The following is a 14,447-nucleotide window of genomic DNA, read 5'->3' as shown; positions in this document are numbered from 1 at the left end:
ATAATAATAATAATAATAATAATAATAATAATAATAATAATTACAAAATTATCTCAGTGTATATGCGTTATGTAAATATCGTCAAATTTTGTGTAACATTTCGAAATATTAGCTGAAGTAAGTTAACAATGTTGGCCACCACCCGAATATTCCAGTATTTGTATTTGTAAAAAGAAATCCATTATTTTTGCATGAAATTGAACGCAAAAATAATGGATTTCTTGTTACTTCACCTAACATATTCTTTACCGTGAATTATATAGAGTAGAATGCCTAACGCAATTAAGACCGTAAATAAAATAATGGCGAACGAAATATCACCACGCATTCCCATAAAAATTCCTGTCAGAAACCTGTTAATAAAATCAACGCAAAATCCTCGAACAACTTGTATCCCTGCACCACTCGCATACAATAAGTATATACGATCATCCTCTCGTATTGATATCACGAGATAATTACCAATCAAACACGATTTACACTAGACCTACCATAATCTATTACAGAAATTTCCAAATCGGATTAAAAATTCCGATTACTCGTTTCCACGATTTCTCCCCTAATATGCAAATTAATTTTTCCTCATTTTCTCTGCCGCGTTTCTTTTTAAGTTCCTTCTCTTTTCACCCACCGGTCGTTCGACCGGTCGTGGTATTTAGCATGAAACTCTCCCATCGATCCGTCAGAAACCTGAAATCGAACTAGACGAAAAAACGTGGGAAAAAAGGGAAACCCGTAGGAATTTCATCCATATCCATCCTCCGATTCGTAGCGAGCCTAAACGCTAAATTAAAGAGGGAGCGGAGGGAAGATCCCGAAGGCTAAACCAACAGAAGAACGAGGTATAAAACGCGACGAGTATCGGCAGTGCTCTAGCTACATTCCATAAATTCGTTCCCGGAGGCCGAGGCTCGATTTTGCAACAGGCAGGCTACTTCCAGCGGCTGTTTTTCCCCATAGAGAAACCGATGGACCGAGAGGAAGGATTCCTCGGCTCCATCGCGACCAGCTAACGTGACGCTGTTCCGAGTCGGTGCTTCTTCCGAGGTTATAACCGCGGCTTCGAGATCCTTCGGGGTCAGGAATTCGAACTTGGCAAGAAGCAAGCCGTTAGTTTTCGAGGAACCTCGTTCCTTTTCACGCTCGAGCTACACTTTCTGGGCATCCTCCGAGGGAAAGAATTCGCCTGTTCTCTTCGATGATTCCCGATTGATCGCTGTTTCGATCGTACCTCTATGAAGACTGCGTAATTTATTTCGATGATCTGTTTGACAGGGACTGAAGTGGATCGGTGAGGGTTTTTAACCCTCTATGGGCCCGTGCAATTTTCAAGTTACATACTAATGTATGGCTATTTTATTAAATACTGCATTCAACGTTATCGTCTTCATCACTCCAGTTCGCAATTTTTCTTTTGATATATTTACAATTATTTTTACAATATCTCCCGTGATTCCATTTTTAAAAATCATAATCGGTAAGGTTCTCTATGGTGGCCCCCTATGACCTTTTCTCCATAAGATGGCGTGGAATATTATCTTGTCTATCTGTTGCACATTATCTTGGCACAATAGTACAACCGTTGTTAATTCAAACTTTCAATATGAATTCGTTATAATAAAATTGTCAAAACTGCTGAATTTATTGGTTGATATTATGTTACATACAATTCTTATAGTCAGGAAGAATATATATTCGGTCCATAGTGGGTTAATTTAGAGTTTTTAAAATAGATTTTTAGTGATTCTCTATTTTTTAAAATAGGGTATTGTAGGATACTATTTCGGGGAAATATGGAAATTGCGAATCGGCCATTTCTTATTTTAGAAAAATCAAATTATAATTCGATCGATGACCTATGCGTGGCATTTTCTTAAAGCAACTGGAAAAAGACACCGAAAGACTATTTTTGGTAGCAGAGCTAAATTTCATGGTCTCTACGGGGAAGTGATACGCAGGTAAACGAAATTCATAATTGTCGCGAGGAGCGAATCACGAATCCGGAAAATGTGCTTTTTATGGGATCAGATCGTTAACCACTTGCGCTAGAAAGACGTGTGACACACGTCGAGATGCATTTGTTCCAAAATCGCCAGCGCCGTGTTATCGCAGAAATAAAATGACGTGGACTGCACGTCGGCTAACAACCAGATTGTTCCTTTCTCGAGTTCCAGAGTGCACGGCGTCGCATAGTGCCACGGATATCTTGGAAATATTTCAGAATCGATACAGTATCTCGCGGCGTCAATGCGACACCTTACCGCGTGTTATACTGTAGCGCACTGCACCTAACCGTAAGTTTATTGGTAGCACAAGTGGTTAATTGGCTGTACCGTATTAGCCAATTAGCGATTGGAAAAAGCATAGAAACAGGACCCTTGACAGCACAGGCAGAGTCCTTAGCGAAGAAGCATTGGAGAGTCCTCGTAGAAATGATGTGAGTTATTCCATGTTGTAAAGAGTCGAATTAGAGTGTGTTTCCGTGTGTTATAGTTACTTTATTTTAGTGTCCTTTTCTTTAAATTAGTAGTGTTTAATTAATTTTCCAAGCTTAGTGTTCGTATTATTCTGTTCATACTATTCTTTTCTCATTTTCGGTGTCTCAAAACCTTTCACGCAGACCCTATGTACCTTCGATTAAACAAGGAACGTATAAATATTTAATTCCTGTACTCTGAAGACAATAAAACCTGTTTTCGGCACCTTACTGTATGAAATTTTAATCGTAGACCCTCGATATTAACCCTTTCACACCTGAATTATGAAGAGAGTAGCAAACGTCCTGTCCTCAATTAATTTAACAAATTGAACAAAATTTTTCTCTTATCCTTAGAGTTGATAGGACACGTTGGAACAGTTGGATATGTTCAGAAATAATTTTCGAAACTCTAGCAGCTTTGAAATCTATGGCTGTTTTATCATATACGCAGTCATATTATAGAGTGACGTCATACAACGTTTGCAGGAGTTAAAGGATTTAGTTCTTGGATTAGTGGTCCTTAGGGATCCTTAGGGGTCCTTCGCGAGGTAGTTGATTTCGTAGGATTGTTTTTCAGTGTAGAAATGTTCGGAGCGATTTGTGTCCGATAGACTTCGATATGATGAATGGGAATTGAAGTTGAAGTTCAGGCTAACCTATGTCTACCTTCGTCAAATTGACGTTATAATGCTTGATAGGAGCGTGACTCGATGCTACAAGACCAAAGGGTTTGCTTCGTTTTCTTCTTCGATATATCGATTTTAGTATCGCGTTAACTTTATTACAATCATATCCAGAAATTAATTATTATAATAAGATTCCTCTGGGCTATTGATTTATTATCGAATAAATAAATAAATAAATGAACCTTTGAAATTTATATTTCGACGCGTTCGTCTGCGAAAATGGAAAATAATAATTCACGAGATTTTTCGAAACGTGCTTAATAATTTTCGCTCGTATCTTGGTACCCTCGACGTGGAATTTCAGAAGTCACGATTTTTCAAGGAAATCGTTGCCGTGTATATCTTCGAATACCCCGTGTATATTGATTATTCCCCATAAATCACGGTGTCTGAGAAGAAAAAGGGGGGAAAAAGTATATTCTCTGTAAGGAAAAGGACGTTATCCATAGTCACGCGTGAGCATCCAATCTAGCTATCCTCTCGTTGAACAATAACGTAGAAAAATCATTAAAACACGCCCTCGAAGTCTCGCACGCTCGAATTTCGCGCTGTCTGGCAGAGCGCGAGAGATAAGAGCGTGTTTGTGGAAGGTATAATTGATGCTGGACCCGGTCTGGGATCGCGTTTGCCCTTAAGAGTTTGGAACTGGGTGGAGAAAATATAGGTTGTCTTCGTGGCTGGGCCTTTGGAGGGCCGCGGTCGCCCGCGGTGCAACACGAGGATGATATATTCGCTGCAACTGCAGCTGCGCCACACAGACACCAACGGCCGGCTCGAGGTTTTGTGAGATTACGAAACTTCTGCTTGTATCCCTCCTCGAAGACAATGAGATGTATGCGCCGAGATGAGATTCCCGTGGATTCCGCCATCTTGAACGTGTGCCCGGGAAGGACCTCCTGTCAACTTGTCCTCGAACCTTTTTATGCTCCTCCTTCTTCGTCTTCTTTATCGATGCTGGCTCTTTTAGATATCAGCGTGAGTCTCCAGGAATGTCTTCGTCGATGGAAATTTTTCTGGTACCGAATTTTACGAACTTTGTTGTTTAGATGCATTTTCTTTGTGGTAGCTTGTCTCTAGTTTTGGGGTAGTGTGGACGATTCTTCTTGATGTTTTTATTAAATTATAATTTTTAATCGCATGATCGATTGTTGATGCGAGGCTTGAAGTATACCTGTTTTGATGGAGGTTATTGTAATATTGGATTTTTTGAATTTTGTCTTTTGGACAAATTTTCTGTGTCAGAATTTATGCTGGTGTTTAATCTTGGGGTAGAGTAGATGATTATTCTTGATCTCTCTATTGATTTATAATTCTAAAAATTTAACATGGTTGGTTGTTAGAATGAGGCTCAAAGTGCCTCTCTTGATGGAAGTTCTTATAATATTGGATTTATGAAATTTTGTTTTTTGGACGAATTTTCTTTGCCAAAGTTTATGATAGATTTTAATCTTAGGATCGAATAGACGATTGTTCTTGATCTTTTCATTGATTTATAATTTTAGAAATTTCGCATAATTGGTTGTTGATACGAGACTTGAAGTATACCTCTCTTGATGGAGGTTCTTGTGATATTGGATTTCTGGAATTTTGTCCTTTGACGAATTTTCTTTGTGTGAGTTTATGCTGGGTTTTAGTCTTGGGATGGAATTGACGATTGTTCTTGATCTTTTGATTAATTTATAATTTTAGAAATTTCGCATAATCGATTATTCGTGCAAGACTTGAAGTATATTTCTCTTGATGGAGGTTCTTGTAATATTGGATTTATGGAATTTTGTTTTTTGGGCGAATTTTCTTTGCCAAAGTTTATGATAGATTTTAATCTTAGGATCGAATAGACGATTATTCTTGATCTTTTCATTGATTTATAATTTTAGAAATTTCGCATAATTGGTTGTTGATACGAGACTTGAAGTATACCTCTCTTGATGGAGGTTCTTGTGATATTGGATTTCTGGAATTTTGTCCTTTGACGAATTTTCTTTGTCAAAGTTTATGCTGGCTTTTAGTTTTGGGATAGAACAGACGATTGGTCTTGATTTTTTCACTGATTTATAATTTTAAAAATCTCATATGATCAATTGTTGGTGCGAGGCTTCGATTATAACTTTCTTGATGGAGATTCTTGTGATATTGGATTTTTGGAATTTCGTCCTTTGATGAATTTTCTTTGTCAAAGTTTATGCCTGCTTTTAATTTTGGGATAGAACAGACGATTGTTCTTGATTTTTTCACTGATTTATAATTTTTAAAATCTCATACGATCTATTGTTGGTGCGAGGCTTTGATTATAACTTTCTTGATGGAGGTTCTTGTAATATTGGATTTCTGGAATTTTGTCCTTTGACGAATTTTCTTTGTTAGAGTTTATGCTGGGTTTTAGTCTTGGGATAGAATTGACGATTGTTCTTGATCTTTTGATTAATTTATAATTTTAGAAATTTCGCATAATCGATTATTCGTGCAAGACTTGAAGTATATTTCTCTTGATGGAGGTTCTTGTAATATTGGATTTCTGGAATTTTGTCTTTTGGAGGAATGTTTGTTTGTCAGTGTTTATGTTAGTTATTAGTCTTGAGAAAGAATAAACGATTGTTCTTGATCTTTTGATTAATTTATAATTTGAAAAATTTTGTATAATTGGTTGTTGACGCGAGACTTAAAATATACCTCTATTAATGGAGGTTCTTGTAATATATTGGATTTCTGGAATTTTGTCTTTTGGAGGAATTTTTGTTTGTCAGAGTTTATGTTAGTTCTTAGTCTTGAGAAAGAATAAACGATTGTTCTTGATCTTTTGATTAATTTATAATTTTAGAAATTTTGCATGCTTGATGCACGACTTAAAGTATACCTCTCTTGGTGGAGGTTCTTTTAATATTGGATTCCTGAAATTTTGTTGTTTGGATAAATTTTCTTTGCCAAAGTTTATCTTGGTTTTCAGTCTCGGGATAGAATAAACGATTGTTCTTGATCTTTTCATTGATTAATAATTCTAGAAATTTGACACGATCGATACTTGGCTCCATTCTCGTATAATTGTATACGTAATTAGCTCTTCAGTGAGCTCAAACTGTATCTAAGCTTCTAGTCTCGATTTTAGTTGATAATTCGCTAATAATAATTTAACAATTTCATCCGTTTCTAATCATACTTTCGCATAATTTTATTTTCCAACATAATTTTCCAACCAATTAAGATCCTATTTTATTAAACACCCTGATCACGAAATAAATGAAGCGCAACCGATCATTTTCCTCGTTTATAATTCAAAAATTAGATCACTCAACGAATTCTCTCATTTCCTCACCATACCATTACTATACCTGTTTACCATTTCCCAAAGGCAAACAAAATCACCAAGTGCTAGAAATCCTGTAATCCATTCGCCAACGTCGTGCCTACTCCATAACCCACTGGTAGAGGATCTCTCGCGAGCACGATTAAAATAAAACGCGGCTCGCATTAGAGATCTTTTTCTCTTTCTCGAGATCGCTGTCGCTAGACAAGATCTCGGCATGCATCCCGCCAAAAACGATGAGACGAGCCCCGTGTATAATCTAGCGACCTCGGCGCGTCGAGCGGCAGGCAAAAAAGGATCGAGACGTTGCTTTTAATTCACGCTCATCAGCCGGATCGGGGAAAAATCCCGTGTTCCGGGAGCAACGTTTTACCCTAAATACATTTTAATGAAATAGAACGCCGGCTGGCTGGCGAACAGCTCGACAATTTCCACGCGAGCGTTTCACGCGGCAAAAAGCCGCGGTTCGATCAACGAGGAGACATCGTGCACTATAATTTCGTGCTACTTGGGGGCGCCACGGCTCGCAGGCATAATTGATACCCTGATTTCAGAGTGGTAATTCATAATAATCAGCTAAGAGATCGCGAGCAGAAGCCTGCCTTCCGTAGCAACATTCTATTCCGTGCGGCAATTTAATATAATAAAAGAACGCCTTTTTCTCGTAGCCTCTCCCGATACAGCTCCATGATTTCTCTGCGATGTTTAACGCGCTGCAAAAACACCGTAGGCTTGCATTGCGAAAAGAACAGGTACGGAGAGAGACATCGGGGACAGGCGTTGTAATTTCACGCGTTGCGCCAGTACGGGGGATTAATAATAAAATAATTCCAACGTGTTTGGTAGGTAATACAGGTACGGGTTACTCTGTTTCCTTTTCGTTCCCTGCCGGTTAACTTGGCTGCTCGACGCCGCATTTTTACGGATCGCGTTTGCAGAAGAAAGTACGGTATCGCGAGGTGTGATAAATAAAAGAACGCTGTTTCGCGGTGTTTTTATTATTCGGAAAGCGTGAACTTGATGATTTGTAACGAGACGAGGAGGGGTTTGGAGAAAGCCGTAAGAGCTGGTTCAAATTGAAATTATCTTAACCCCTTGGGCTACCATTTAAGCGTTGAGAATTGTGCGTTCGGGAAGCACTCAGTTTTCATTAGTTCTTGTATGTGTACTTCGTTCGCGACAAATTTGCCATGTTCATTTTGGAATCTGTGCTCGGTGATTTTGTTTATTTTAAAACGTGTTACGTATTATCTTAGTGTGAGTGTAGCATCGTTAAGATTATCTAAGATTTATATTATTGTAATAAAATTATAAAAGGAAAGCTAAGGAAGGTTTTTTAAGGATGTTGTGGAAAATATATTACATGATTAATTCAATTAGAATTCTATCGTGTCAGGGTTTAAAAAGAAATTCGAGAATTCTTATTTCATTGTGTAGCTTATTTTCGCGAGATTAGGGCGTAAATTTTAATAATACATCTAGATTAAAATATTTCTATTATTTTTTGGGAGTGAGAATGTGCACGTGATCCAAGAAGTCAAATTAAACTGTTCACCAGAAACGAGGGGTGAACTTGTCAGGAATATCGAAAATATTAAATTTAATCGTGCTAAATTTAAATACTATGAATCATTCTATTGCTAAGTATATTTTTATAATATTTTTTATAATATTTAAAAATATTTATATATTTTTATAGATTTAGTTGATTTAATATTCTTCTAGATTAAAATATTTCTATTATATTTTGGGAGTGAGAATATATACGTTATCCAAGACATCAAATTAAATTGTTCACCAGGAACGATGGGTGAAATTGTTAGGAATATCGAAAATACTAAATTTAAGCACTATGAATCATTCTATTGCTAAGTATATTTTTATAATATTTTTTACAATATTACAAAATATTTGTATATTTTTATCTAAAGCTGGTAAATCTTGTAAAAAGGTATTACGTATATCTTTAACATTTTCTCTTTTTCCATCAACAATAATTTCTTCAAGGTACACAGTTTTTCCAAAACTATTCCCAGTATTAACTGGTTTCTTGTTTTTCTTATCACCGCCATATTGGAATTTATTTGCACTAAAAAAAGCGAACTCCTCGATTAATGAATTAATTATCTATTATCTTAATAATATTTAAATTAATTATTTATCAATCGTCTATTGAGTTAAATACCCAATATCACGTTCCATCGAGTTTAACAATGATGCCATCATTCAAAACCAATAATATAACGCGAAGATAATGGATTTACAACTTTGATCCTAATTTTTCTTCCTCGAGTACGATTTTCCAACGTCTTCGACCCTAACTTCTATTCTCGGCGTTAAACTAGTCGTATTCCGATTAATTAACGTTTAGGCGAGCCAAAAGGCAGGCCGAATTGCTTTCCATTCTTAGGGTCGTTTGGTGTCCGGCGTACCGTTACCATCGCTATCGGAAATTCGAAACAATGTCGGCCGTGTCGCGCGTGATAGATGGCAGCGCGTTTCCTCGGGGCCATTTCTGCCGTGACCACGGTGTCAGCCGTAAGGGAGAAACGGGATAATTAGCCGTGCTCGGAGCCGCGAGGTTCGCGCGAGTAAACGGCGTGTAAAGCGAGAACCGCGGCACGGGATAATCTGTGCAAGTTCGTTGATCCTCCTTCTTGTCCTTTTCTTGTAATTAGTCAGCGAGCTGGCCGAGGTGGAATAAGTTTCCATCTTCGTTCCCCGGTTGCCGTGGCTCGTTGTAACTGTGTTAACCCTCTATAACGTCGGGTGACTTGAAAGTTACATACTCATTTGTCTACGTTTTCTACTTTTCCGTTTTCTCATTCTTCTTTCCTTTCTTTTTACTCTTTCAATTTATTTCTTCGTTTCGCTCGGACAGCGTCGGATTTCGTCGGTATGCCATTATACTAGAATCTTCAGATAGGACTATTACTATTATTGATATTACTACTTGCTGACATTTACTATGACTATCTTTTAACTGGTGCAATTATCGTTACTATTATTGTTACCATTATTTTTTACCAATACTGTCTTAATTTTTGTTTTCACCTGAAGGAAAGTTTAGGTCTTTCTAAGTTAAGATCATTTAAGGTTTTTAGTCTTTTTAATCAAGGAGAGAAAAACTGATTTTGCAGAATTAAGTGTCAAAAATTGTAAGTCTCGTAGCAGTTTTTTAAAATATTTTTAAACCTCAATCATAATTTATCCCTCGTGTGATGAATTTAAAATTATTATTGGGAACACCTTTTGAGTACAGTTTACTTATAGATTACATAAACCATAGACTGAAAAATTTTCAGGGTTCGTTTTTAAAATATATATATATATACATTGAAATAATAGCATCCCTCTAATTTATTATAACAAGTGCTATACCTATGTACCCATACAGTACATCCCGTCTCAAATTTTCCCCATTCACGTGAAAAATAAGCTTTACAAAATAATATCATAGACAGGAGATTGTTTATTCCACTATATTCGGAAGTTAAATAAATGCATTGATAATTTTTGTTATATTTACAAAAATATTCTCTCCCTAACATCAAATCTGACATCCAATCTTGTAATTCTGTTTCTTTTAACTTACTCAAAGGAACTCTAAACGAACCACTATCTATTTCCTCGCAAAACAAACTGCAACACCAAAAAATGGGTAAATGTGAAAAGATGAGAGTGGTTTATCAATTACATATTTCCTTCCTGTCTAAGAGTCCGAAACGTTTCTCCTCTCGTACCATTTCTAAATTATAACCTCGTGTGACCCTTTCGATTGCCCTAATTTGGAAATCGCAGTATTTGGAAGAGCAAGGTGGGGATCCAACTGTGAAAGCGTGCAGATCTACTTGCAGACGCAATCTGCTGCTAAACACGAGCTTGAAGCGACCATGTGACCCATCCACTGAGCAGATCCCCATATTTCTACGTTAGTGATCAATGTCCAGTCGTGCCATCGCTAGCACACACTTCTTCGAACAGCACCATTTTTCTTTTTCTTTGAAAGATACCTCGCTCTTTGGGGGAGGGGACGGGATTTCGTGAGATTTGTATTAACTAAAACCCTCACGGTGGCCATCCTCGCTGCGCTGGGGGAGCATGGAGAACTCTGGCGAACGCAATCGGTACCCCCCGCCCCCTGGCATGCTCTGCAAGCTCCTTTGGCTTGGGTCCAAACCTGCCAAATTTTAGGCCATACACGTACGGCGCCACAAGCAACAATACCATCCCCAACCTAACCTAATCTAACATAACCTAGCCCTTTCTCGACACTATCACTCGCGTTCTCCAGATCCCAAACGAACCCCCATCGAGAAATTCTGCGAAGAAACGGATTGACAGATCGGAATCGTCTGCCAACGGGTGGAATAAAAGCCTGACGATGAAACGCGACCTCGATGCACACCGATCCCAATGTTCGCGAGCCCGGCGCTGTCGCGGAATGCGCGCGGAGACGAGGACGAAGACCGGTCTGGGGTTTGCGTGCAGCGATCGCGTTAGAACGCTGAATATTTCATTCATAAGCGAGCGATCAGCGTATTCCGTGTGTGCAAGCCGATCGTAGTACGAGTGGCCGCGAAGCGTGCAACGCAAGCGGGGGTAAATCGCGCCGGCTGCCGCCGCAATTACGACCGCGGCCCCCGTGAATGAAACGTCCGTCCTTTTTTTCCCTCTCTTCCTCCGCCTCCTCTTCCTCCGCCTGCTTCCTCCGGTGATTCTGTCCGTGGCGGCCGGCTCGACTGGCTTTTTGCGGAACGGAGGTTTAATGAGCGAGCGCCGCGGCCGTTCCACGCCGCTGAGGACGCGAGTGGATCGCAGAGACTCCGCCGCGGAACGCGCGACCTTCGTCGGGGTCGAGGGTCGCGACGCGCGTTTCAGGAACACGCGTGGGTCGGTGATTCAGTGACAGAGAGCGTTGGGTGCCCGCGTGGGTGTCATTGTTCGTGCCTGGTCAATGAGCCGCGGTGGACGGGTTTAATTGGTCACGTGCGAGTTCGTTTTTCAGGCTGCACTGATTTGAGAGAGGAGGAGGATGCTGATTTGATAACACTATGCCATCCGCACGTCTAATCGGGATTCTTTTGTTTGCTTCTAATAGGACTGACTCGCGTCAGATCATTTCGGAGCGAGAAGGTTTTTCGAGGTCCTCGGGAGATCGTAAATCGTCAAATTTTACTATTTCATTGTCAGTTCTCAGTTCTCAATCCTGTCCCTCTATTTTCTTGAAATTTTCAGGATATATAGTCAAACCTGTTTTTGAGCGATATTTGACCGATAGTTTTGCGCGTGATACCAACGTGATATCACCGATATTTGCCCGATAGTTTTCTCACGGTGTTGCGGCCCTAGGACCGTAATGTCCCAGGTCAAGTGGAGACGTCACTTGGAACGTGAGGGTCCTAATGCAGCAACAGTACATATTTGTGTTTCTCGGCCATAGTAACGCATTTACGTGGAACACATATATGCGTTCCTCGACCAAACTGATGGCTTCCACAAAGCGCATATATGTGGCGCTCGTCCGCAAGGGGTCAACGCGTTAAACGCCACGCTGGTCCCTAGGGTCCCTAGATCTGCGCTTGACTTTGCAGTAGGGCCCGCAAGACAGCTAACAATGTCGTGAACGGACCGCCACGTAAAAGCATCGTGGCGTTTAACGCGTTAAATTCTCAAATCCCCAATGAAACCGTTCGAATTAAAGAACAGAAATCGGTTCGCCAATGAATTCCAAAAAAATCCGAAAATTCAGGAATCGGAAGAACCGATTAAAATTACCAATTTTCTTCTGCTTGCAGAATTTCCGCGAGCACCGAATCGACGGAGCAGCGTTGCCCCTTCTCTCGGAGGACCACCTGACAGGGCCGATGGGAATGAAGCTAGGCCCAGCCCTGAAGCTTCGCGCCCTGCTGGCTCGGAAGCTGGGCGCCTGCACGGTCTGTTTGCACTGTGCACACTGCCATCAGACACCTCTCCCAGCACTGAATGCGGCCGCGGCCGCGGCAGCCGCGTCGCAGCAGCAACACCAGCAGCAACCGCAGCAGCAACAGTTGCCTGGAAGGCGGCCAAGCAGCACGGGAAACTGACAAACAATGGCGGAGACTCCTCTGGGCCCGGAGGGCGCGCTCACGCCCTCTACGGACCTGAACAGGGCCCTCAGGATAGAACGGCGCGTATCACGTCCCATACGTAAGCCGGAAGTAGTCTTCAAGAAGCCTATCAAGCAGTGACGTGGACCACGCGACAGCTTCCAAGCCTGTGCACGTGACCGCGGACGCTGTGGAGTTGCGGAGGCTCCGCCTGTCATTCAAGTGTTCGTTTCTAGGACGTTCGACGACGAGAAAGAGAGTTTCACGTATAATTGTATATGTATAGAGTACCTGGAGAAAAATGACTCCGATGGGTCGACCGTGTCGGAGCCAACATTTCACATCGCTGCGTTGTACTTAGATGCCTGGGTCGGTCGCATCGAAATTCCAGTGAAACGCTGTGACACGAAGTTGGTGACTGTCAAACAGGGCAAGATTACGAGAGCCGATGATCGATCCGCACCCAGAGGACTTGCTTTTTTAAGTTGGTTTCGATTGGAGTTAGAGGTGAGAAGTTCGTGGCAGATGTCACTTCGGGGTTCTGTCAATTTCTCGTGATCGCTATACGCGCCGAGTATCAGTCGATTTTCTCTTCAATCTTGCATTAATCCTTATCCCTCCCTACTGACTGTCAAATTGTTCTATCGACCAGTCCTTCAAGAATTTTTCTAATTGATCATGACAACTGACAAGGCTAGAGAAGAGCCATCAGAGAGAGAGAGTAGCAAAGTGGCATCTTCTGCGAACTTCTTACCTCCACCTTGCTCTAAAGAGACCTAGACATGGTCAGTGATATCGTCAATGGTATCGTCAATATTATCGTCAATTCGATTTGACAGTGAACTGCGTGTCAGTTGATCCTACAGGATTAGTAATATCGTCGATACTTTTCTATATTGACTACACTCGATGAATCAACGTTGTCAATCGTTTACGACATCGACGATATCGTTGACCGTGTTCAGGTCTCTCGGGAGTTGAAGGAATATTCGAGCTTGGAATCCGAATTTCAAGCTCCATTCGTCAGCGTCGTTCCAAGCGACGATCTTACCATTTTTGCTACCGTTTAAACGAAGACGAGCCTTCAGGAGACGATACTCAGTGCCTGAAACTCAGTACTTGCCCAGTAAGCCTGGGCAGCCCGATTTAGAGTTTAAGAGGCCACCAGTGGTACAACTCCTCATTGCTGATCCCTTCTAGTGAGTAATTTTTCGAGTCGTTGATAGACTTGTACCGCTGGTCAGGCTCGCAGGTTCTCTCTTCGCCGAGCAGGAAGTGGAGGGTGACTAACAAGTGTTAACGTTCTCGCGTTCTGCCCGCTTATAAATTAGGAATAGACACGCGATGAGCACAAAGGAGCTGACGCTGCGTGGTAATCAAATTAATTGGGATAGCAATTAGCGATTAGACCGCCTCGTTCGCGTGCTTATTTAAATTACATCCTTCGGTTGAAAAAATCGCCAGCCGGAAGCTGCGTGTTCGAACCTTCGTAAGCAATTAGCGTGTTAGGATGCAACAATCGGTTTCGCGCGGAACTAACGACCTTGAATACAGCGGACTATCGACTTGGCGAAGGAAGCGAGCGTTTTTTCTAGAATAATTATCGCGCAAATCGTGGTCCGTCCCAGAGAGACGGACGACTCGAGCAGATTCCTTCCTTATCATCAACGAAACGAGTGCCTATTTTCGAAAAATAAAAAAAGTCTTCCAAAAGGCTGGCCTTTCTTAGATGGATGAGATAGAGATGAGCGACTTGGTGATCTATGATGTGCAACTATATCGTTGGATATTCGTAATACTAATAAGCGATGCTGCTCCTTGTTACCTGAAACCGGAGTTTTTCGTCGAAGAAATGTTCATTGTACCGAGGAAAATTATTCGAGTTCTCTCGT

At 40.8% G+C, this 14,447-nt stretch overlaps 1 protein-coding gene across 2 annotated transcripts in view; it reads left to right on the top strand.

The window, feature by feature from the left end:
* LOC108545230 (uncharacterized) overlaps nt 1-12,633 on the top strand; it is a 413,787-nt gene extending 401,154 nt beyond the window's left edge. For both annotated transcript variants that reach the window (XM_017896744.1, XM_017896745.1), the window contains one exon: nt 12,265-12,633. In XM_017896744.1, coding sequence (XP_017752233.1) covers nt 12,265-12,552 — 288 coding nt within the window. In that variant the 3' untranslated portion in view covers nt 12,553-12,633. The remainder of the gene's footprint in view (nt 1-12,264) is intronic.
* Nucleotides 12,634-14,447: the final 1,814 nt, after the last annotated feature.

The sequence above is a fragment of the Eufriesea mexicana genome, unplaced genomic scaffold, assembly GCF_001483705.2.
Source record: "Eufriesea mexicana isolate 0111107269 unplaced genomic scaffold, ASM148370v2 scaffold382, whole genome shotgun sequence".
Lineage (NCBI taxonomy): Eukaryota > Metazoa > Arthropoda > Insecta > Hymenoptera > Apidae > Eufriesea > Eufriesea mexicana.
Note: the sequence above shows the minus strand (reverse complement) of the source record. Positions and strands in the feature narration are given on the sequence as shown.